This window comes from Hylobates moloch, unplaced genomic scaffold (genome assembly GCF_009828535.3).
Source record: "Hylobates moloch isolate HMO894 unplaced genomic scaffold, HMol_V3 SCAFFOLD_14, whole genome shotgun sequence".
In the NCBI taxonomy this organism is placed as follows: Eukaryota; Metazoa; Chordata; class Mammalia; order Primates; family Hylobatidae; genus Hylobates; species Hylobates moloch.
Genome location: NW_026652289.1, coordinates 68350265 through 68376258, shown reverse-complemented (window position 1 = coordinate 68376258; position 25994 = coordinate 68350265). Strand labels below are relative to the sequence as shown.

The 25994-nt window shown below is 37.6% G+C and overlaps 1 protein-coding gene and 1 long non-coding RNA gene across 3 annotated transcripts in view; one reads left to right on the top strand and one right to left on the bottom strand.

Annotated features, from left to right (window-relative positions):
• Positions 1-227: 227 nt before the first annotated feature.
• LOC131381116 (uncharacterized) overlaps positions 228-25994 on the top strand; it is a 94304-nt gene continuing 68537 nt past the window's right edge. The window contains exons 1-2 of the long non-coding RNA XR_009209587.1: positions 228-313; positions 22133-22258. This is a non-coding gene — a long non-coding RNA (uncharacterized LOC131381116). The remainder of the gene's footprint in view (positions 314-22132; positions 22259-25994) is intronic.
• RORA (RAR related orphan receptor A) overlaps positions 8933-25994 on the bottom strand; it is a 729290-nt gene continuing 712228 nt past the window's right edge. For both annotated transcript variants that reach the window (XM_032175265.2, XM_032175266.2), the window contains 7 exons: positions 22939-23334; positions 17233-17354; positions 15257-15389; positions 14467-14574; positions 12681-12791; positions 11616-11728; positions 8933-9290 (listed from right to left, as the gene is read on the bottom strand). In XM_032175265.2, coding sequence (XP_032031156.1) covers positions 9126-9290; positions 11616-11728; positions 12681-12791; positions 14467-14574; positions 15257-15389; positions 17233-17354; positions 22939-23334 — 1148 coding nt within the window. In that variant the 3' untranslated portion in view covers positions 8933-9125. The remainder of the gene's footprint in view (positions 9291-11615; positions 11729-12680; positions 12792-14466; positions 14575-15256; positions 15390-17232; positions 17355-22938; positions 23335-25994) is intronic.

The following is a 25994-nucleotide window of genomic DNA, read 5'->3' as shown; positions in this document are numbered from 1 at the left end:
GCAAGTTTTCCATTAGAAGCTGAAGTTTTATTATAGGATAACGTACATAAAGCACATCTAAAATTGATGTGTTCAATGCACTTTTAATAAAGGTAATGTAATATTAAAGGTACAGTTTCTAAGTACAATATAACAACATTCATATTAGAATGAAAATTGGAGTATTTAAAAGACAACATTAAATCTCTCTTTTTTGTACAGCTTGTATTTACAAAATGAATCAAAATATTTTTTTTTAAATTCAGGACTTGATAAAATAAACAGCTGGAAATAAGCAGACTACTGTAAGAGTGAATTGAAAAGAAAACCCAAGGTAAGTGAAAAGTTGGATGATCCTCTAATAAAGATCATTAGCAAAGTTTTAGTTCAATACTAGTTTTAGGATTCCCATAAATGGCTTGCATTTTTAGTGTGGCAGAAAAGGAGTTTTTACATACTGTACACAAAACAGACAGCATATATTTATAGGTACAGTATTACTGTTTCCAAACTTGCATGTATATTTACAGAAGGCTGAGTTTGTTTACTCAAACAGAGGTTTGTGAAATTTGTGTGCTTAATCCTCAAGACCTACACACAATTAGAATCAGCATTTCATGTGGTCTTTTTAAATGTGGCTTTAATACTTGGTTGTAGAGGAGAATGTTAACCGTAAGGCTTGGCTTACTTTATAAATTTAACAAAACAACCCAGGAAAAATGTTTTGATTGGGGCACACTTGTTATCATTTAACAATTGTCAAATGCTGACATGTGCTAGCCATTGTGCAGACACAAAGAGATACAATCTCTACCCTCAGGAAGCTTAGGATGCTAAATGGTGCTTTAAAAAAAAGGTTTCAATCTCTTTCCAAGCAAGGCAGTTAAGGAATGATGTGATTTATATTAAAAGAGATTTCTCCCTCAACTGTAGCCAATCCACTTTAAAAGGTTAACTACTAGCATTAGCTCTCATTAACCACACAATTGCATTTATAATTAAGGTAACAGCAACTCTTCCACAAAAATGGAAAATGTCTAGAATTGTGGGTAAATATTGCAGTGCATGGAAGCCAATAATCATGGCTTGAGAATTTATCACCTTCAATTACAAAAAGTGCAGTAAACAGAAACATTTGCTCTACATTTATAAATTGCTCAAAAATCTTTGCTAAAGATCTTACAAATTCAGTAATATTACAGAACAATTCTAATCAATATTTAATAAGGTTAACTACATCCTTAGTTAGATATTTGATAAACTTTGCTTTTCAATAATGCCAATAGATCTTGGGAGAATGGGTAGAAAGGCTTAATTAAGCTACTTATTAAATAACTTTAAAAATGAAGGTCCTTCACTCAGTTCATGGAACTGGTTGAGGTCGTACTGAAACAGAACATCCCGTGTCGAATTTGCTTTATGGCCCATGTTATGGCAGAGGACGTCTCCATCCTTCTCATGACTCAGGTAGGAGGGGAAAGGTTTATTCTGCCATCAAGCCATCTAGGATATTTTATATCAATGCCTATTATCTATAATAGGAGCTAAGAATACAACTGTGTTAGATGCCAATAATATAATTCCTTAATAAGAAAAAAAGTATATTACTCCATTAAACAAGTTTCTTTAGGATCTTGAAGGCCTGGCAAATTATTTTTCAGCTTAGGAGATATGCTATAAAGCCAAGTAGCAAACATAAAGTAAATGCTAATAAGTTTCCATATAGCCATATTTATAAACAAATTCACCCTATAGATGTCAAATATCCATACTAAGGAAGTAATTTTATCCTAATTAAATACACTCTAGAATAATTTATATAATGATATTATGTATTTAAAGAGAAAAGCATGTCCCAAATCCAGCACTCTGATACAGCTGCCAGTTGGGCATAGGTAGATATATATATATATGTATATATATACAAATATATAGTTATACTCAGTGAAATTAACAAGACCCAAAGGTGGTATTGTCTAGGAATAAAAGGGATAATTTTTGTTGTTCACAAAAGTAACTTGTCTAGCACCACACATCAGAAAAACACAAAAATAGCACACTCTAGTTCTAAACAGCTATGTCTAAAATAGATTATATAGTAAAACCGGTATTATACAGCATATTGTGGATTTGATAAACAGATAAATATTTGCACTGAGTAGGCTGTTTATAATATAACATTTTCTTATCTATACAGAATGAAAGCCAAAAAGTTAACTGTATAGAGATGTGCAGAACAACATTAAATATTATGACTCAAAAGCAGGGACAGGTAAATTTGAAAGAAGAGTAAGAGAGAAAATGTTTACAGGCCATTACAAGTTCTTAAGTTAATAGTAAATAAGGAATCAATTGCTCAAGTTGAAGAAAGCAGTAAACAAGAGATTGCATTTACATGCAGATGTCTAAAATTTGTATTTTTTAAGTCTATGCACAAAAGTCATTTGTTTTATTGCTTGACATTCAGTTATGGCTAGATTATTTAACCTATTTTTTTTGTACTTTGGAAACAAGAATATTGTTAAAGGTGCCATAAAAATGGACAACATTGAAAACGGTTTGCAAATAAACCACCTAACACTGCAGTTCTTTATACATATTAAAAGCCTTGTCTGGGGTTTGTCATATGTTAAATATTATTTAAACTGGGAAAATATGTTGTAGCTTGAAGCCTCCCATTGGCCCAAACATCCAATACAAAAACACATCTCCACAAAAGGAGCAGGCAGACAATACAGGTACATTTATAGAAGCAGCCAGCTAATGTCCTAATGTTTAAAAATTTACCACTGTTTAATATGAGATTTCAAACTGTGTGGATAACAAGAGAATTTTGGATTCAGGAAGATGTATACAGTACATATGGATTTTTTTTTGTGAAATCATTTTCACTATATTGCTCAAGAATTATCTGCATTTACATATGCAATCTGTTCAATGATAATCAAGTTCCTAGAAATAGTATTCATCCACATTAAAGTAATAATGATGAAAAAGGAATCACGTGAACACTGGAGAGAATTTAGTTGTTCTTAGAGAACAACATAATGGCATGTGCAGCATGTCAAAGCTAATAGCAAGCTATCTTTCATTAGTTCTTAGAAGGATGCAAGTAAAAGTGTGGTACTGCTAATGTGGCAAAGTACACTAAATGTAAACAGCAAACACAGATTTCCTAGGCATCTATTTAAAATATTCATACTCACTTTCTCAATATAAGACTCCATGTTATGTTGCATCACTGAAAAAAGGTTGTTTCTATTTGGATTGAATATTCTGTCATTCATTTATAAATAAATGACTGAATGTATTTATTGCTCTAAGTTCTGAGGGTTTGGTTGAACATGGAGATCCCCTCCTGCCCATCTAGGATGGCTACTTGGTATGAAGTCAGGCTTCTGGATTCTTTTAAAAATTATTCTGAGAGCCTGACAACACTGATCTCACCTACACAAACAGACAGACAGACCCAGAAGTAAAAGCAACTGCACTGTGGAGACATTGCTAGTCAGTCTTCTCATCTCTTAAAAATAAATAGCAATAGGAAGGTCTCTATAATAAAATCTGATGGAATGTCTTTACTAACATTATGTTTAGGGATAGAATGAAGACCTGTATCATAGACTATTACCAATAGATCAAGATTTACTGTTGCAATTGCATTTCTGGGCACATTATTTGATCTATAATATAAAGTTGTTTTCATGGGGTTCTATATCATAACTTTCTAAGAAGTGGCAATCACATGTTATGTAAAAATGTCAACGTGTGTGTGTATACACACATATACGAATACACACAGGAGAGATTTCTACCATTTTCCATATTCTTTATTATCCAAAACAACATGGTAAAGGTATCCTTTTCATCTTATAGACATGGGAAGTTTTCCCAGATTATGTTCCTCTATCATAGTAAGAAAATATATAAATCTTCTTGTGAATGTATATCCCAAGGTGGAAGAATCAGAGCCAACAATTACATTCAACTTCTCTGACTTTATGGAAAGTAATATGTGGAATATGATAACAAAACTGTATTTCAAAAATATAACATGTAACACTAAATGTTGGCTCGAGTTGCTGCTGTCTATATAGGCAGGTTTTGTTTTGTCTTTAAACATTAGCTCTTGTAATGCATCAGATATAAACTACACATGTAGAAGTAAGAATTGTTTTCCATGAAGGAATTTTTGGTTTGCTTCTAGAGGAGAGCACATGAAAACAATAGTTAATTGCTGGTATTTTAAAAACATATTTTATCTTTTACCTATATCACTGTACTGATAGGCAGGTCTCTCCTCTTATTACTGGTTTTTAAAATTTTCATCCTTAATATGTAGAATTTGAAATAGTTTTTAACATATGATGCTATATATATATTATTTATCATGAATATTTTAATTATTAGAGAAATGGTAACTGGAATATGCAAAGACTATACTTTGATGCTCTTTGCTGGTACATTATTAATTTATCTTTTGAACACACTGGCATAACTTTGCTTTGGAAGTTATTCAGTGTTTTGAAACACAAGACTGAAGAGCACGTCAAGTTCTGAACTCAACAAAATGAGACGAGAGTAAAGAGTTTACACACACGCAGTTCTATATAGTTCACTTGTGCCTTGGAGGGATAGTATTATTATCATTATTATTAATAATAAAAAACAATTTGTCCCAGTAGTACTGGCCACCCTGTTTTAAGAGTTTTAGGAGATCCCTGAGCACATTGTTTCTGACTCTTAACCCCAACTCCAAAATGATAGGGCTTCTATCGTTGATACCAAGATGGATTGTCATTCACAGTAAGTCAATTATAAGGTGCTTATTTACCCTTGTTTTTCACCAATCAGCACAAAGAACTGTCAGAAAATAACTTTTTATTATTATCTTAAAATAATAGCATTGGAAGGACATATGATTTAAACAATCAGTGTTTGAAACAGTGGCTTTAGGATTATTATCTGGCTGCCCCTCAACAATAACAAGTGATTCGATCGACATTCCTTAGCCAAAAACAAAAGGCAAAACAAAAAAACCAAAAAACAAAAAAACCCCAAAAAACTGTACAAATATGTATTTTTCCCTGAGGGATCAAGGTACACCCGCAAGTGCTCTATGTACATATTGCACTAGAGAGGAATGAAGAACATGTGCAAAAAAGCAACAATGAGAGAAGCTTACATACTACTGAAACCTTTTCATGAAAGATACTACTAGGTTGTTTTGCATTTTGGAATGTCGGAACACAACAACTAGCTATTCCTTAGTCTAAAACTAAAAACACACATTTCTACTATGGCACATTCAATGAAATAAAAAGTTTTCCAAAGACAGATAGACAAATTCCATCAAGAAAATAATACAAAGTTTGTTTGTTTGTATTTTTTTTTTTAGAAAATTACATTACTTTCTTTCTTTGTTTCACATTACAAAATCTTTTTTTCTTTACACAAATCACATTTTATTGCAGGAATATTTCAAGTGCCATCAAATATTTATAGAAGGGTTAAAAAAATAGAAGTCTCTCTAAAGTGGTCCAGACAAGGCTTTGTATAGAATAAATCTTTTTTTCCCCATCTTCTAGTTTTGATTTAAGTATTTTGAATACATTTTCTTTTCCATTGACACTTAGTAGCCTAGAAGCGGTCCGACGCACACACATCATACACATGCAAATCACACACACACACACACACACACACACTCCTTCCTCACCTGACCCTCAGCCCACCCCCATACGCTCACAGATAACTGGGTATCCACACTATAAAGAACAACCAAACTTAGAAACAGTGTCTTAAGTCATGTTTTTCTTAAGTTAGAAAGGGTGAATTAGGATGCTGAAGACTTTAAAGAAAATCCATAGCTTTAATACACGTTAAGATGCTGAACACTTTAAAAAAAAATCCATAGCTTTAACACATTTGCAAACTGTCCAAAAAGCACTTTCATCTATACTTTTGTTTGCACTGTGACCAAGGCCAGGTTTTTCACAATATAATAACCATTTGGACACCATTGGAACAGAAGGTATTCAGGCTTTGTACAAAAGCCTTATTTGCCTTATGTAAAAAAATTGTATAAAGGCATTGTAGCAGCGGGGCTGACAGTGATGTGGTTCCAATCCTTAAAAGACTATTGGAGATTGAAGTTTAGGAAACTTTAATTATAAGAACTATTAAGGATAATTGTTCTGATATCACCCAAGTATTTTATGTCATCACATAGGTGTTTTTATAATAATGAAGAAAGGAAAATGAGAAGTTTTTCGCATTCTTTTCTGAGCTCCATATGTTTTTTTAAACTGAATTTATTGTTTAACATCAGATCCCAAATTAGATCCAAATAGTAGTCAGTTGTTTCCTTGTTTCACGGAGCATGTCTCTGTCCACAATTCCATTCTACTATGTCAATCAGTGGACTTGGCTCTTAAGCTCCACCCCTGCTTTTCTTTCAGAAACACCTGGGAAGAAGCATCATATTACCTATCTTGGTTTACTGTAAAAGCAATGTCACCATGGCATGACTATTACTGTGGTTAGAGCATGATTGTTTGTAGGTACATGCAGAATCCTTTCTGGGAAAAGGAATTTCTTTTTAAGTTCATCATTATGTTCTCTCTCACCCTTAGAGAAATTCAATTAGCTTTTATTATTTCACAGATCGACACTGGAATTAGGTTTAGTTGCTCTTTAATGCGCTAGCACCTGAGGCTGGTCATATTCAGAAAGCTTTGGTTAAAAAGAAGTTAATATACTTTAATAAAACCATCCCCAAATTTAGTGAATCTGAATGACAAAAAAAACAAAACCAAAAAACCAAAACACAAAACTCAAACAAAAACAAAACACCATTTCCCCATAGAGGAGAAACAATAGGAAAAAAATGGATGAATAAATAACTGAACTAAGCTTGGTACTCTTTTCAGAGTATAAATACTATTGATCTTTAAAGGAACTATGCTTACTTAAAGATTTGATTTAACCCTTCTTGCCCCAATATAAATACTATCTGCTGACAGCATCTCTCTATAAACACATAAAATTTTACATGCCTGTAAGAAATTTAAAGGAATATTACTCTTCTATTTATGGTTAAACCCTTACTATGTTTTTGGAAAAAAAATTGGATGTTATTTAGGCTTCATACACACATCTATGTGAATAATACCTTCCCCTTTTCCAAGTCCCTCAGGAAACAAGTCAGAAAAGTCAGTGGAGTTAGAAACACAGTGAAGTGCTCTGGGAAGCCCATGCTGGTAACCCAGCATGACGTGAAGAGCTGCAATTCCTGTAGAAGATTCCGCAGGGACCCCAATGGCAGAGGAGACTATTTCTCGGACATAAAGGGCTGCGTGGAAACTCCTACGTTAACACCCATCGGAGATGTTCCCTTTTCTGTACAAAATGGTCTTTGACCAGTAGTTTGAATCCCACCCCTAGTGCGACTAAAATCATCGTCTAAATGCCTACATTCCCAAAAGGTCACTTGTTTTTAAAATATGCACACCTGTTTATCAGACTATTCCTTTCCCCTTCCCCCAGTAGGGATTATTAAAAAAACCATGAAATTAAACAAAAACAACTCAGTGTTTCTCACCTGAACACACAAGCCAAATAATCTTCTAAATATTTAATAAAATAAATTACAGTCTACAGTTTCCTAGTGAAGATAAATACAAGAGTAAATGTTTGCAGCTAGCATCAACTTCACTTTAAAGGCTTAAAGTATTTAATATTTAAATAAGAGAAACTGGTTCAACATTGTATGCTTCCCTCACCCTCCTATCCATCGTTTTTCAAATATGGAGAGCAACTTTCTTGAATTATAGCATCTATTGACAACAAATCTAGAATTAGTTCACTCAGATAAACTCATAGGGTTCCTAGATTATACCAAGAACATAAACATTCACAAAGTAAATGCTTCATATCCTCACATGGGGAGTGTGCATTTGCTCAAGATATAATCTTTGGGTCCTTCTTATAATAAAGGCTAGATTCCAATAAATATTCTGGTTATTGATTTGTTCTCAAAACATAAGAATTCCAAGTTGAGACTGAGTCCATATTTAACTACTGAATTGTGTAAAATGAGTTTCTCCTCCCTCTCACCTCCATGAGGTGGCATTTTAAAAAGCTTTAAAAAAAAAAATGATCATAATGGTATACGTCCACCGTGCCAATCAATCATTCAACTTTGTATGAAGCATAAACACATCTATCATTAAACTTAACCAAAAAGGAAAGTATAATTTAGGGAGAGTTCCGTTTCTAATTCTAAATTCACATGTTAAAAAAAAAAATCCAACGTGGTGGTTTCTAGATATGACCAGCCAGTCTTTTAAAAGTAATTTTGTAAACAGCAGCATAAATACCTCCCAACGTACCTTCCAAGCCTTCTCAGTTAAACTTGTGTTTCTGGTGCACATGCGACACGACAGTGAACACGCTAGCATTTAATTTAAAGAAAAAGGTGCAAAATGAAAGTGCCTTATCAATTCAACAGGAAAAGCTACACCAGTAACTACATTTTATATTACTTAAAACAATATATAAACAATATCTCTTTTAGCTATATATAGTCTTCATGCCCATTTACCCTGTAATATATTATAATGCTATTGTTGCTACTGCTATGGACCCTTTTCATGCCATCCTGCGGACTGGCAATAATCGGTGAAAAAATAAAAACTTCCTTCATGAAACAAAGAGCTAGTTGTGCAAAGTAATGCCGCAACCTCCGCTATGCACACCAGTCACCGATTATTGCTGGACTCGCTGTTGTTACTGACAGATTGGTGACTGTAGAAAGTCTGTGGGCAGTGAGCTACAAGAAAAGGAAATCCTCCGACTTTAGTACCCTCCTTCTGTTGTAAACAGAGGTCAACGATCAAGAAGTCAAGACAGAAAAAGGGTCCATATCTGTAGGCATAATGGAAATCATATGCATGAGAAAAACAAGTTCAACTTTTATTTGTTTTCATTGTTTCCCCTCCTTTGCCTGACCCCGATCACCAAAAGATGTGCAGTGTGTGGCGCTCCAGGTCTGTGCAGGGCCATATAAAGTGTCTTGGTTAATTTTTTTGTTTGTTTTTCATGTTTGTACTTCAGACATTCTAGAAGTGCTTAGGTGATAACATTTACCCATCAATTTGCATTGCTGGCTCAAATTCTGAAGTGAACAACTCCTTGTATAATGGAGGAAAATGAAGTCGCACAATGTCTGGGTATATTGCTTTAAATGCCATTAGCTTTTCTGTATGTCGTCCACATAAGGCTCTTAATGTAGACACCTTGCATATTAACTGTAAGTGAAAGAAAGGACACACCGTCAGGCAAGAACAGGCATAAGCATCAAAGATCAGGGAATCTGAATGATCTCTATGACATTGTTTACAATGGTGAAACACACTTAAAGCAACTTAAACATCCAGTAGCAGAGGATTGGTAAAAATAAATGATGGCTGGGCGCGGTGGCTCACGCCTGTAATTCTAGCACTTTGGGAGGCTAAGGCGATTGGATTGCCTGAGCTCAGGAGTTCGAGACCAGCCTGGGCAACACGGTGAAACCCTGTCTCTACTAAAAAAAAAAAAAAAAAAAAATTAGCCAGGCATGGCGGTGTGCGCCTGTAATCCCAGCTACTGGGGAGGCTGGGGCAGGAGAATTGCTAGAACCCAGGAGGTGGAAGTTTCAGTGAGCTGTGATTGCACCACTGCGCTCCAGCTTGGGTGACAGAGTGAGACTCCGTCTCTTAAAAAAAAAAATAAATGATGATATAGTCATGTCATAGAATGCCAAGTATACATTAAATATGATTTTCAAGATGAATAATAACTAGAAAAGCTGTTCATAAGCAAAAGTTGTCACAGCTTGTCAGCAGCAGACTCATACAGAACCTAAGGCTCTTGATTTCTCCTTCTACTCCAAGATGCCCTCTGCTCTACTTCCTGGAATCCTGCCTTCTACCACTGTGCAAAAAGATGTCTGGTGATAGAGAAGCAGGTGAGGGCAGTGGTGGGTGGGTAGTGAAGGCACTGCAACTGGAGGTGATGGCATCCTCTACACATTTTATGCAGAACTGGCACTAGTCAACTCCGATAACTACATGTTTCTTTTCGATAAGGAGTTTTGCCTGTAATAAAGCAATGCTGGGTCTAAGCAAAATAATAGAGGCAGAAGGCCTGGATGGAGGTCCCAGCATTGACCATTTACCAGCTGAGGGTAATGACACAATTTGCAAAATTATTTTTAGATTCCAAAGCACCTCACAAAGGCAAACTGCTTATTATTTTAACCCAGAATAACCTTCTCTAGGAAATGTTTTCACTAGATCTTGTCCAGATGTTAAGTGCTGTTTATAATCAGAGATCCTAATGGTACTCTTGCATTTGGGCAAAGAGATGGAGAGTGAAGCTCCCGACAGGGCTCCTCCTTTCTACTTCCCATTCCTGCCCCGTTTGCTCATTTAACAGGTGCAAAATCAAAAAGCAAAACAGCAATTAACCCCCAGTTACCCCTTTCTGACCTAACAGGTGCGAAATCAAAAGCAAAAACAGCAATTAACCCCCAGTTACCCCTTTCTGATCTAACATCGCTATAAAGGAGAAAAAAAACAAGCAAACAAATAAACAAGAAAACAAAACCAAAAACTTCTCACATCATCTCACACAATAAAATACATAAAATAAGAAAGAACAGGGCTGATTGTTCTAAGACCAAATATATACTACTAGCAATAGCACTGAAGGATATTAGCACATTTAAAAAATTGGCATTATAATCATTTTTATTGTGAAAGATAATGATTGGTAAAAATGAAACCTTATGCTTTGAATACAGAGTAGTGATGGGAAATTGACAAAAATGCAAAAGTCATTTACTGTTGATGACTAATGAATTTAATGGAAGTAGAAATAATATTAGTATATATGGTCATCCTGATTAAGTCTTTTAGTCCTTTATAACTTCTTCCTAAATTCAAAGATTATAGGCTGGGCACGGTGGCTCACTCCTATAATCTCAGCTCTATGGGAGGTGGAGGAGGGAGGATTGCTTGAGGCCAGGAGTTCGAGACCAGCCTGGGCAACATAGCGAGATACCCATCTCTACAAAAAATAATAAATAAATTAGCCAAGTGTGGTAGCACATATACCTGTAGTCTCAGCTATTCAGGAGGCTGAGACAGGAGGATCTTTTGAGCCCAGAAGTTCAGGGTTGCATAGAGCTATGATTGTGCCACTTCACTCCAGCCTGGGAGACAGAGTGAGACCCTGTCTCTAAAAAATACATAAATTCAAAGATTATTTTTCCAGTTTACGTCAGTGCAGAATATTAACTCTGCTTTATGCCCAACTTTGATGGAAGAGAATTTCTAGAATGTAACTTTTTTTCCTACATTGCCTTATTGTTGCAGGACACTTTGTAATCAACTATAGTAAGTATAATTTAGACTGAATAATGAGTTGTGGCTCAACAATTTTTTTGAAATGGAAATTTCTTTCTTTTTAGTAGCGTGTTGCTTTCTCATACTTTTGGGAATTGGTCATATGACTTACATGACCATACTGGCAGCATGATTTGTGCCAGGGGATAGTTCAGGCCATGCCAACTAGAAGCCTTTGGCACTCACCTTTGTTAGTATTCCATCTTCTCGGTGATTCTTCTGTAGGACGTGTTGAAGAGCTAGCTGAATTTTCTGTTGCAATTTTTCAATTTTTACCTTTTCTTGCAGCCATGAGCGATCTAAATATAAAAAAAAGATATTCTTTAGCATTCCTCTGACATGGTGTCAGGATCCTCCTTCTCTGGATTCTTTTGATACAGATAATTATATCACAATGAATATTTAGAGACTCAGAGGCCAGTTTCACTCCTCTTTCAAAATTTCTCCTAATGGAGTGAAAAGTGATCTAAGGAAGTTATAAAACAGGGTGTTAAACCTTTCCATTTTTACCAATACTTAAAGGAAGGACCCTCCCCTTCCAAAGGATAAACAATTAAATATGAGGCCATACTCATATGAGTGCAAATGAAACCACCATGGCCCCGCGAGACGTTCTAATAATTATACTTTGGAATGAAATATTCATTATCAATCCTGCTAGCTTTTGTGAAAAATATGAAAGTTTTCTTGTAATCTTTGTCAACTAAAATTGTCAGTAGAATTCCAAGTGACTTAAGGGTTGTTAATTTAGGATAAAGACTTATGTCTAAGTCTTCCAAATAGAAGGTAGTAACTTAGCAAAAGTGATTATCTCCAAACATGCAGTACTGGTTGAAAACACAGATTAAATTCAGATAATCTAGTGGATGACATCTAAATGGATTTTAACCAAAAATAGGATGTCTTAAAAATCACGTTATCCTGGAGACTGGTGTTAAGAAAGGCAACCCTATTCTACCACAGCATTTCTCTTGGTATCAGGAGGTTAATTCTGGACTGGATTTTGTTCAATTCTCATTTCTTTACATTTTATCTGAAAGGCATGAGGTTTTCTCAAAAGAACATATGTTTGTGTTGGATGGGTGGAGAAGAGAGGGTGTTATTTGAAGACTTAAAATCCAATTTAATAAGGGTGGAGACCTCTCTTAGTAGCTCCCAAATATTTTATAGCTATTAAACGTATGGGCCTCGTAAAAATTCTTTATCTTAGACAATTCTAAAACCATTTGTATTTTTATTTGGTTGTCTTACCTGCTGACATCAGTACGAATGCAGAAAATAATGCAATTTCATCTTCAGTCAGGTGCATAGAACATAAACTCTTCCCAAATTCAAACACAAAGCTAATAAAGTCTTCACAACCTGCCAAAATGAAAATAAAGACAGTTTAGAATTTTGGTTATTGTCTTAGGAGAACAACCTAGGTCTTAGGTTTTCCTAAGGTTCTCCTAAGTTCAATAGGAGGTCTTAGGAGAAAAACATGGGGAAGGTGAAGAGAGATCTAGTGGTTGAAGATCAGAAGGAATAATAGTAACATTTCTACAGTATAATAGTTTAAAATCTTAAAAGAAAAATCTGTTTAGCCATCACCACCACTTCCATCACATCACCATTGCCACCATCATCCTCATTCAAAATAATGAGACTGAACTTTTGTTGTGTGATTACTGTGGCAAGTATTGCTCTAAGATATTTCTTTGCCTTTCTTCTTATTTTAAAACAGCTCTATGAAGGAGGGATTATTATTATCCCAATTTTAGAGGTAAGGAAACTGAGACTTGGAAAGTAATGCACCTATGGTCACACAGGTAGAAAGTACAGCCTAAGAAGAAGCAAAGCTAGGCTGTCTGATTTCAGAGCCTATACTTTTAACCTATACAGTCTAATAGCCATATTCTAACTGATATGTTAAATTAACTCATTTTTGTTTTCAACTCTATTTCATCTGAAAAATCCTTAAAAATGTTAACAAATGACACATTCTGGTGGTAAAACTATTGTAACTATTTACCAACCTGAAAACACAGAATGTGAAAGTCCCCTAAAATAATAATCCATTTTCTAAAAGACTGGTTAAGTTTGGTGTCTATTCCTTCAGATTTGCATATTTTACATATAAATGTATATGTAATGTGCTACATGACAGTTCATTATATGTATCTTCTGTCATATAACTTTTTAAAACAATCACTCATTTTAGATACTTATCCATTCTTCTTAATAACTATGTTCATTTTATTTATAGAAATCCAAAATTTATTATTAATTATTTTGAGACAGAGTCTCAATCTGTCACCCAGGCTGGGGCACAGTGGCATGATCTCAGCTCACTTAAACCTCCACCTCCCGGTTTCAAGTGATTCTGCTGCCTCAGCCTCCTGAGTAGCTGGGACTACAGGCATGCGCCACCATGCCCAGCTAATTTTTGTATTTTTAGTAGAGATGGGGCTTTGCCATGTTGGCCAGACTGGTCTCAAACTCCTAACCTCAGGTGATCCTCCTGCCTCGGCCTCCCAAAGTGCTGGGATTACAGGCATGAGTCACTGCGCCTGGCCCAAAATTATTTATTATAAATTATATGTCATGGTTTCACTTAACTATAACTTTTATTTCTTTGATATCTGCATTTCAGTCTCATTAATGGTTACTGTTTGAGGGGGATGGAAGGGCAAAGCTTTTGCCCTTTGCTTAATTTTATGTATCAACTCACATCCTAAAGGTTATCTGAATAATACATCACCAGCAAATCTGGTTTCTTAAAATCTGGAAGGGAACTGGAAGGACAGGTCATATAAATCCCTTTGATTACCAACTAGATAAAATGAAACTCTACATCTTTACATGTAATGTAGACAAAAAACTTTTGAGCTATATGACTTTTCTACAGTGACTAACTAGAAAGTAAAATAGGTATAAAACCCCTTAATGTTTGTTTCTAAATAAACAGTTTTCATTTTGTCCAAGCAGAGCTTTCACTCAACCCGCATCTTTTCCTATAGCCCCGATTTGAATAAAAGGCACCTTGATATCCCCTTACCTAAGGATTTGAAGACGTCAGGGCTGGCATACTTCCCATCAAAGTACACGGTGTTGTTCTGAGAGTCAAAGGCACGGCACATTCTGATAAACACCACCTCTAGAGAACCTAAGCAGAGGCAGAAATGGTTTGGGTCATTTGGGTCATCGGATGTTAGTGAGTTTGTTTCTGAGGTGCTCATGTAGAGACTCCTGAGACAGCATGGTGGGTGTCGTGTGCAGTTTAGCTAGTGGGTTCTCAGTTAGCTAGCTCAGTTTTGGATAGACATCAGCTGTCTATCCAAAAGGGCAGAGTTTTCTATGTAATTAAAAGACTGTTGTGCTGAATCTAAGCCCTGTTTAACTGAAGTGAGGGTTGATTTATAAATTACTTCCTTAGCACTCTTCTACCTCGCAATGCAGAGTCTCAGAGTTGCTAGGAAAACATTGATTCATATGTACTAAAACCAAGAATCAAAAACAAGTATATCTTTCTGAGTTCTACTTCCTTCTTCCTAACATCATAAACTCGGAGGACTTGGAGTGTAGAAGCAAAACACAGGTGATGGGAAAATTTGGGAATGCAGGTGACCTTCAGATTAATCTTTTCACCTAGAAGAGATGCAAAGTGGGGGGAATGTTTCCTGAATATACCTCAGAACCTTTGAAAAGAACTCCATTTCTGCTAAGAAAAACCTGAGCTATTGTCATTGGAGAAAAACTGTTCCCGACACCTTCCTTACCAAGCATTTCTTTAATAAGCGGGTGAAAGGTTAGGAAGAGATCTCAAAATTCACTTGCAAAGCACATACCTGCTTTTAGAAGCACAATTTGATCATTTTGACACAGTTCCATAAATCCATCAATGCGTTTGGCAAACTCCACCACATACTGTATAGCTTCTGTAATTTTGATGGCACACAATTGCCACATCACCTCCCGCTGCTGTTAAAGAGGGAAACACATTAACATCCTCCAGGAAGATGTTAGGTTTTGTAGCAGAAGCTGCAGAGTTATGAAAGCAAAGCATGCCACTGCTTTAGCCCTGGGCCACGAAGAGTGGGAAAGTAGGATCTTCTTTTTTTTTTTTTGAGATGGAGTCTCGCTCTGTCACCCAGGCTGGAGTGCAGTGAAACAATCTCAGCTCACTGCAACCTCTGCCTCCTGGGTTCAAGTGATTCTCCTGCCTCAGCCTCCTGAGTAGCTGGGATTAGAGGCACCTGCTACCACACCCAGCTAATTTCTGTATTTTTAATAGAGACAGAGTTTCACCATGTTGGCCAGGCTGGTCTTGAACTCCTGACCTCAAGTGATCTGTCTGCCTGGGCCTCCCAAAGTGCTGGGATTACAGGCATGAGCCACCGTGCCCGGCCTGGATCTTCTTTTAAGTAATTATTTTGCCTTGGGAAATTTAACACCACTTTACTTGGGGGAAGGGAGAAAGGAGGAATCAACTGAATTTATTGTGCACCTACTATGAGCTAGGTGCTTTATGACATCCTTGTTTTAATTCACTTTCATAAGAATATTTTTTCTGGCTGGGCACGGTGGCTCACGCCTGTAAACCCAGCACTTTGGGAGGCCGAGGCAGGGGGATCACTTGAGGTCAGGAGTTCAAGACCAGCCTGGCTAACATGGTGAAACCCTGTTCCTACCAAAAACACAAAAATTAGCCAGGCGTGGTGGTACACACCGGTAGTCCCAGCTACTTGGGAAGCTGAGGCAGAAGAATTACTTGAACCCGGGAGGTGGAGGTTGCAGTGAGCCGAGATTGCGCCAGTGCAAGTGTCAGCTTGGCGACAGAGTTAGACTCTGTCTCAAAACAAAACAAAACAAAAAACTAGTGGATATGGGACCTAGGATTCAAATCCAAGCATCTCTGACTCTAAAATCCCATTTCACATACTTTGTTGCTTCTTACTGTTTTCTTGCTTCTCCTTTGTAGCTTTGGCTGCTGGCATTACCTGCTACCTCAAAGGCAAACAAAGCAATGTGTTGCTATTCCCCAACATGTCCTGTTAAATTCCTTTTATATTCACACTCTCCAATTCAGTTACAGAATGATCTGGATCTGTTTTGTTGCCAACTTGTTTCTCCAATCTTAGTTTCAGACTGTTTCCACCGGTATGATAGGGTGGAAGAACACTGAATTAGGAGCCAGGAGTCAAGGTCTGGTCCTGATGTTTCACTCTCCAGACATGCCAACGGATGTTAGTTTTCCTCAAATGTAAAATGGATTCACCTAGATAATCTTGTTGATCTGGGTGTTTTATAGAAAAAGGCAAGTAGGGTACTATTTGTCAGCCTCATATTGCTATGTTCAGACTGGAGTTATGATGACAGCTTCTAAATTTTTTTGTATATACTCCCTAATACAACCTCCAGAAACATGAGGCTTCCTTGTCAACTTCCAGAAACATGAGGCTGAGATTATTTTACATGAACTTCCAGACCTTAAAATCTTCGATTGTGATATTGAGACAATTCTCAATTCATTTAGGCTTTTGGAAGCTGCTTAATCTATTCTCATGTTGACAAATGGAAGGAGGTATGTGTATACCTGGAAAGCACAATAGAAATTATTTGCTATTGCTGAAATTTTGCATGCAGGCATCTCAGTAAAATGGCAAAGCTTCAAGTACATTAGCAGCTTCGGAAAAAAGATATTTAAACAGAAACCTGATGACATTCATTCTTTGGTCTGTGTGAACTCTTGACCAACTTTCCTATACCAACACCCTTCCCAATATTGCCTCAATCCTAGGAGGAGAAATTCCTCAGATCATACCTTGTTTTGATAGTTCTCAATTTCTTCCTGCAAAAAGGTCTGCCACGTTATCTGCTGGAGCTCTTCTCTCAAGTATTGGCATGTTTCCAGATGCGATTTAGATATATTCTGTGCAAGGTGTTCTAAGGAGAAAACGGGAGATCACAAACATGAAAAGCCAAGTTCTTTGAATAATTACTGATTTAATATTTGCTTTAAGAAATAACAAGTAGAAAACAATGTGCTGTGTGGGTTTTGACTGTCTGTACACATTTAAACAAGTAATTTGGAACTGTTTTGTATTTGGGAATGTGAAGGAGGATAGGGACTTTGCAAAGCCAACATTTGAAGATAACACTTGGTGACTTCAAAGACCCTCCTGACTTTGCCCTTGTTCTGTGCCTTTATACCACTGTCTAGGAATGAAAAAATATTGACCTAGATAGACATAGGAAATGATTGACGTGGTATTTCTTCTTGGCATTTTTATGAAGACACATCTGCCACATAACATTGACCTGGGAAGGATTATTCTTATTCTTGAAAAACTAGAAAATGATATTCTTTTATGGTGACAACTAGGTATTTCTTTTGTTTTTCCTGCAAATTGCAGAACAAGCATTACTGAGGGCCTACCATGTGGCTATGCATAGTGTAGTTGTGAAGCCACAGACTCTGGAGCTAGACCATTGGAGTCTGTATCTCAGCTCTGCTACTTACTAGCTGTGTGATCTTGGTTGGGTATGTTATTTAACCTCTTTGTGCTTGGTTTCCTCATTTGTAAAATGAGGGAAATGGTACCTATTTCATAGGGCTGCTATGAGAATTAAAAGAGTTGAGCCCTTAGAATGGGGAGGATTACTTTGAATGTGCTACAGAATATTAGTTATTATTACACTTGAGCGTAAGGAGTTTGAAGTTATTAAAGACCTAGAGGCCAAAGAAGTTTTCTCTAGGAACTTGTAACCTGGTGAACACGTATGAACACACTGGAAGGACAATTTAAGTCTAGATAATAAGGTATGAAGTTGAATTACAGAAGAAGAGAAAGAAAAAAGTAATTGAAGCTGTCAGAAAAGGAAGAGATTGGCTGGGTGTGGTGGCTCACGCCTGTAATCCCAGCACTTTGGGAGGATGAGCTGGGCAGACCACTTGAGGTTAGGAGTTCAAGACCAGCCTGGCCAACATGGTGAAACCCTGTCTCTATTAAAAATACAAAAAAATTTGGCATGGTGTTGGCTGCCTGTGATCCCAGCTACTTGAGAGGCTGAGGCAGGTGGATCACCTGAGGTCAAGAGTTCGAGACCAGCCTGGCCAACATGATGAAACCCTGTCTCTACTGAAAATACAAAAATTAGCTGGGCGTGGTGGCGGGTGCTTGTAATCCCAGCTACTTGGGAGGCTGAAGCAGGAGAATCGCTTGAAACTGAAAGCTAGAGGTTGCAGTGAACCGAGATCACACCACTGCACTCCAGCCTGGGCAACAGAGCGAGACTCCCTCTTAAAAAAAAAAAAAAGAAAATTATATCTGGGGAAATGGAACAAGCAGTTTTGTGGTTGGTGGATTGAAGCACAGAGAAGCTCAGGCAGGAGGACCACATAGAAGGCTGCTAGAATCTAGATGCCAGGAACTAACAATTTGGAGCAGCTTGGTAATAATTGTTCTGGAAGGGAAGGATGATTAAAGAATTATTTTTTAAAAGAATTGACAAAATCCCATGAATATAAAACCATATCAAAAAATGATCCCTCTCCCTAGGGTTTTGAGTATAGAATAGGCAATCATTTTAAAAGAACGGTGCTGAATGCAAACTTGGCAACACTAGGGAGAGTATCTATTTGTTTGGAAATTTGTTACTGCTTTTGTCAAACAGAAGCAGACTTGTTTGTGTGAAAACAGAGCAGGTTCACCTAAATGGAGCTGGAAACCAGAATCTCCTTAGAGACACTGAAACATAATAAACCTGAATGGCCCTACTTGGCAACACATAGACACTAAAACAGCATGAATAAATAACATAAAAAATAAAACACAAATACAAGAACAAATGTAAAGGAAAGAATGAGAAACTGAGAGTGAGAGGGAGAAGCCAGTAAATTACGTGTCTTAGAATCAGTGACACTGGAGAATAGGTGAGTAAAGACAAAAATAATGGGGAGTAAGAAACAAGAAAATACATAAATAAGGTAGTGAACTACCTCTTTTGGAAAGAACTCTCACTATATAAGATCGTTTCTAGAATGTAAACCAATTTTTGCTGATAAAAAAATGATGAAGATGAAGAGTCTTCACAGGGAAGTAGGGGGGGATGCTGTGGAGTGAAGGATGAGAAGAGGCTCATATCATTTCCTTCCAGGTTATGTTTCATTTCTAGTTAATAAGATACTTAGCATCTTGTGGTTTCACTTTGTCTTAAGAAACTGTGGCCACTTATCCCTATTTAAAACAGCCAATAAAAAGTGAGACAACAAACCATGCAATGTACATGACATACCAGTAGAGGGCAGTGGTTGCATTCACACCATCTGCTCACCAACAGCCTTTCATTCCAATTCATAGTCGATTTGGCAAGTGTAAGATTTTAGACACTTTGCTATTTTTAAATCTCCATTTCAGCAAAGGCGAGTATGGTCAGGCTGAATAAAATTCGAGAATTTAAGCGTGGTCTCTCAGATAAAGTTTGGAATAGTGAAATATCTTGGGCTAGGAGTTAGGAGACCTGGTTTCTGTCTGAGCTCAGCAGATAATCTATAGTCTACCTCACTTTGTGACTGGGGCAAGTCATGTGATTGCTTCAGCAATACAGCCAGTGCCTTGATACTTCAGATGGGAAGTCCTCGCTTCTGAGTTAGTCACAGATTTTCATAGTGGGAAGGAACTTTAGACAGCATCTGGTCCAAACTGTCCTTGTTTAACAAATAATAATGACATTAATAATTATGATAGCAGTTAATACATATAGCATTTACTATATGCCAGTCCCACATAATTTGTGTCTATCCTGAATCTGTATGTTTTCTCACTTAATCCTTATAACAACCCCAAGAGAAAGGTACTAGTATTATCTCCATTTTACAGATGAGGAAACTGAACCACAGTGAAGTGACTTCTTCAAGGTGTCACAGCTGGCAAGTGGCAGAGCTATGATTCAGACACAGACCTTTATATTCTAGGAGTACAGAAACTACAGCTCGCAGATGTTACGTGATGTATATTGGGTTGTATAACTTATATTAATGCTAGGACCACAACCCATATAAGCGGATTTCTTGTCTCATGCTTTGCCCAATATATCAGTTGTCTCTCCTGCGCAAAGCTTTAGATATCAATTATAGTAACAGACATAATTTGCACTTAAAACCTAGGTTGTTTATCTGAAATGTATAATTCAGGTACTAATTGTACACCAAGGGCAAAATTTCCTAGCCAAGGATGAAGACATATTTTTCACTAAAAGTAATAGGTTGTGCATACTACACTTGAAAGAGAGAATTAGACTTAGGATGTGTTGGTTTATAATTTATTTTCCTATTATACAATTGGTTTCATTTGTTTAAAATCTGATGACAAAGTTTAGCCTGAAATGAAGTCAAGAATCTTAGTTAAAGAGATAGCAGGCTTTAAGCCCCAAAAGAAATACCAGGGAAATTTAAGTAGCTTTGGAGAAGCAGCAACAAGATTTGGGCCACTTTCATGATACTCTTAGCTCCCTGGAACACTTTGCATGTATAAATGGGATAAGAGAATTAGAACCCAATTATATACTTTCCAGGTAAATGCTAGTTTAGTTTTGGGTTTGAGAATTCTCCTAGTGATTTATCTCATTTAATTTATCCTGGAAAATGCCACAACACCTGTGAAAAATCCCTAATTTAAAAGCACATAGAGCAAGCATGAGGGGGCAGTGCTCCCAGACTGCACTGGAAAGTGAGACCATGGAAGAGGAAGCTGACTTGTCCGGGAGCCTCAGGGAATCGGCTCAGCCATTTCTGGCCCCACTTCGGTATCAGTGCATTTTTTAGCCAAAGTGCCATGTTCAAGGGCAACGCTTTGCCTAAGGCCTATGGATTTATTTCAGGATTGAACATTTGGCAAGCAAACAGGACAGAGTCACTAGTATTTATGGTAAGGTGGAGGCAAACCTAAAATGAATCAGGTCATTTTTCATGGTATCATGTCAGCTTTCAATCAAATCCTTATTCATATCTGAAAATTGTACTCTCATTACAGTTCTGCTTAAGGCTCAACCAACCAAGATTTCATGACCAAAATGGAAGGTTTTTGTTCTAGTTCAAGAAAAAAAAAAAAAAAAAAAAAACCAAACCTACCTCTGCTCAGCTTGGCTTCTAGTTCAGAGGTTTCTCTGTTAATCAAAAGAGCTGCATTACACCTTTTAATGCTGTTCAGTGGTTAAAGACCAGGCTTAAAATGTCCCTGCTCTTGAGGATTTAAATTTAGACCCATAAAGAGATGCTTGTGTAAAAACCGTAAAGAACATTCAATTTGTTCTATTTGGAGAAAGATTTTACTGGAAATATAAATTTTCACTCACTTAAAAGATGTTTTATGGGGTACAGAGGTAGAGAGACCGTCTAAAGAACACAGCCATTATTTCTGTGAACTGAGGATTTCTGTGCTCAAGTCTGAACCTGCTGTTTCTTTTCCATCTGAAGTCTTCATTCTCTCCTCGTATTAACTTAGTCATCTCCACAGCAACTAATTGAAATATCCCAAAGGATTATAACCTTGTGTGAGGAACCACCAGGAGGAGCAGATCAAATTCAAAAACTACAAAGGTTCTTATCAAAGTTTTCTAATAATAGTGCTGTACTTAAAAATCGATTAAATAGAACAGCCGATGTTAACACAACTTCCTTGAAATGGAAAATTGCCCATTGTCTGTGTTATCAACATTTCTAGGTCACATCTCCCAAGAAGCAGTAATGTTCCAGCAATAAGAAAAGGACAGTTTTTTGTCTTTTGCATGGTGAGCCTTATGTGAATTACATCAATTTTGTCACCAATATCCATCATCAGAACATTTTGGTAAGTAAAGAAGCTAATTTCTGTTGAACGTTTATACTGTATATTAGAGTTGCAAAACTTAGATGCCTACAGGGGCTGTGCATATGATATAAATGGCAGGAGTGGGGTAGGCCCATTGAAAGGTGTAAGCCCCTGGCTGTTGACATTCACAAATGTTGGCCCAGTGTAAATAGATCATTTTTTCCCCTCCCACAAGAAGCTAAAAAAGCTGAACTTTTGGGTATAATTATCCAAATTTAAATATTAGCAACTGATTCAAAAATTTTAAAACTCTGCACTGGTCAAAAAAATATGTCTGTGGGCCAAGTTCAGTTTGTGGACTGCCATTTTTTTTTTTGTCACCTTAGGTATAAAGCAAATCCTTGGAATATAACTAAAGTAAATCACTAATGAAGTTAATGTAGCCATTTCCTGAGCTTACAGTTTTCTGCACAATTCAAAGACTGCTTCTGTTGGTTTTTGTCCCATTTCTAATGCTGAGAGGTCAATGCATGTATTGGATAAACCATGGGAAACAGCAGAGGGTCAAAAGCAAGGGGGCAGGGCAGAAAATTAAGTGGCCCAAATGGTAGAGGTGAATTGCATCATTTAGCAGAACTCATTAGAGGAAAGTCAGACATACCCCTTTTACTTCAAAGGGCATGAATAGAGCATCCCAGGAGAAGCATGCATGCCATTACCTAATTCTGCCATGGACACAGTTGGGGACGTCTCGCCATTGGTGAACGAACAGTAGGGAAAGAAGCCTGATGCTGGTGTGTAGTCACATATTGGTTCTGGTTTGATTCCATTGATATCAAGACCTGACTGGTCTGGGGAAGGCTGTATGTCCAGGTAGAAGCTGCTGACAGCGGAGTCGGCCTTACTCCCCTCAGGGGTGTGCCCGTCAATGTAGTTACTGAGGTCGTCGTGAAGTTCCGTCAGCCCGTTGGCCGAGATGTTGTAGGTGGGCGTCAGCGGCTCAGCCTCTCCAGGCTGCTGCTGGTGGTCACGCTGCTGCTGCTGCATCCGGTGTTTCTGCACTTCTGCATACAAGCTGTCTCTCTGCTTTTTTGACATTCGGCCAAATTTTACAGCTGGAAGAAAAAAGCCAAACCGTACTATATACAATGCGCTTTTCTTCAATATTCTCTCCTGCGAGCTTTTGGGATTTCCTTTGAAGTCTCAGACAATCTCAATCCAAAACTGCATGACCACAAAATAAGGACATATTCAGAGGTGAAAACAGTTCCAACCCATACAGACTCACTCCAGCTCCCCAACAGCAAACACACATCCCAGAGAAACTCATGTTTCAGAAAGAGGCCTGGTGCAGGTAGGAGAGGCCCAGAGAGGTGCCACTTGTGTTTCCCTGCTGTCACATCCCCCCTATTTCCACTGGGCCCCACTGATAACTTAATGGGCTTGTTCACTCTTCTCCCATGCAGATGGCTTAGGCTACCTCTTTCTCTCCCACGTTCAGACCAAGGCACAGGGAAGCAAAGACTCAAGGGTTCATCAAGGAATAAGCAGTCAAACCTCAGCATTCATTCAGTTCACTGTCCTGTACGCTCCGACAGTTCCCCCTGATCAAATGGCCAGTTCTGCAGCTTCACTGTGAGGTCTGAATGAACTGGACGAGGCCTCTGTAATTCTTTGAATTACATCAGAGTACCTGACCTAAGAAGCCCCCTCCTCCACTCATGGATCACGGCAGCCCCTGTGGAACCCTGAGACCCATCTTTATTTTTATTTATTTAGTTAGTTATTTTGAGACAGAGTCTTGCTCTCTTTCACCCAGGCTGAAGTGCAGTGATGTGAACATGGCTCACTGTAGCCTCGACCTCCTAAGGTTCAAGTGATCCTCCCGCCTCGGTCTCCTAAGTAGCTGGGACTACGTTCGCACACCACCACACCCAGCTAATTTTTTCACTTTATGTAGAGATGGAGTTTCGCTATGTTGCCCTGGCTTAAGGTCTGGAACTCCAGGGCTCAAGCAATCCTCCAGCCTCATCCTCCCAAAGTGCTGGGATTACAAGTGTGAGCCACCACACCCAGTCGGACCCATCTTTAAACACTTTCTGCTGTTCCCATTTAGCCTCAAGTAATCACAGCATCAGGATTTGGAAAGGACAAATATGGCATTATAATATAAGATCCTTATATAATCCTTGTTGGGCAGATTTCTGTTTGTAATGCTTCTCTTTAGGATGTGTCCCTATATTTAAAGTGGAGCAATCACTATAGTAACTTTCCAGTTCATTCAGAATATCAAATGAATTCTTGTAAAACACCAAGATAACTGAAAACAAAAACAAACAACCCTATGATTTCCTGGTCTGAATTCTTCCATGAACTCATTTATTTTTCAGCTAGACTCAGCCTTTGCTGGAGGGACTTAGTTCTCCTAATTTATTGTGGTTAAATTTATAGCTGATGGGGTGGATGCACTCATCCACTTGACTATGATCGTAGTTATAAGAGTCTAGGGCAGGAGGCAGGATAGATGGACATGAAGTTGGGGACCAAGGCCCCTACAGTGGCCAGGTGGTGAATTCTTTTATTGCCAAAGAGGACGCCCTGTCCTTGTTCACAGAGGAAACAAGTGAGCTGGAATACTGGTCACTTTCCAGTTTCCACAACTCAGATAACAAAGTTGGGTGGGGCTTCTCATGCAGCAACCAGGCTGATGTGGGCTCTGAATTTCAGAACCATAATTTCATAATCTCCAGACTTCTTTCTATGCCTACAACAACTTGTGCTATTTCTTATTTGCAAAATTTTCAGAAGGCATACTGAAGGTGCTTAAATGTTTTGAAAAAAATTTTCTAGGACACCCAAGGGGCTTAATACCCACAGGTGAAACTTTCTGCTGTGACTCCGCAATTATGATTTAACTTTTGTATTAATATTAACAGCAGTAATTATATCCTGTAAGTGAAATAAAGGGACCAGCTCTTGAGAAAATGCACACACAACCTGTGATTTAAACTTACAAATTGATGAGATATACCTAACTTTGTCAGTTTAGTACCATCGGAAGATGAAATCTGCAGATTTGCATGTCACAGGAATTTCTGAGAATATGGTGGAAGTTCTGTGATTTGTATCTTCCAATGTCAAAAGCTTCACTTTTGTAGTGGTGCATAGAGCGCCTCTTAGAATACGCAGGAACAAAAGTGAACTCGTGCCTATGTAGATCTACAGGCGCTAAGAACATCAGATTATGGGGAAGGCAGACTGTTGGAAAGCCTGCTCCGCATTCTGAAGTATTTTTCCACAGGCTGAATTCCATTGGAGGAGACATTTTCCTTCAAAGGGATCTCTTAAGAGAGCCAGCTGGTATATTTGGAAAAATCCTTAAAATGGACCCGCTGTGCTTTCTGCCCAGTTTCCACGTATCAGCATAACTGTCTTGAAATCTGGTGTTGATTATTCAGTGCACTTAAGATAGTTTTCCAGGAAGATCTTGAAATGTTTTGTACTTGAATGGTAGACAGTCTCTATTCCTTAAAGTAGCTTCATTTAATGAAAAGAACACTTGTCATTGAGCCATGCTTTGCACTATTTTCACACATTCTGTATGTACAAATATTTGGCTTTGGCATGTGATTCAAAATATCCAGTTAGCATAAAAGCAGCTTCATCCCAACCTCCAATAGACTTACTAGTGTAAAGCAAGTAACAGTTGTGGTTCATGTTTCCTGCGGGGGAAAATGCCTAGAGGAGGCATCTTTATTAAGGCCTTCAGATAACA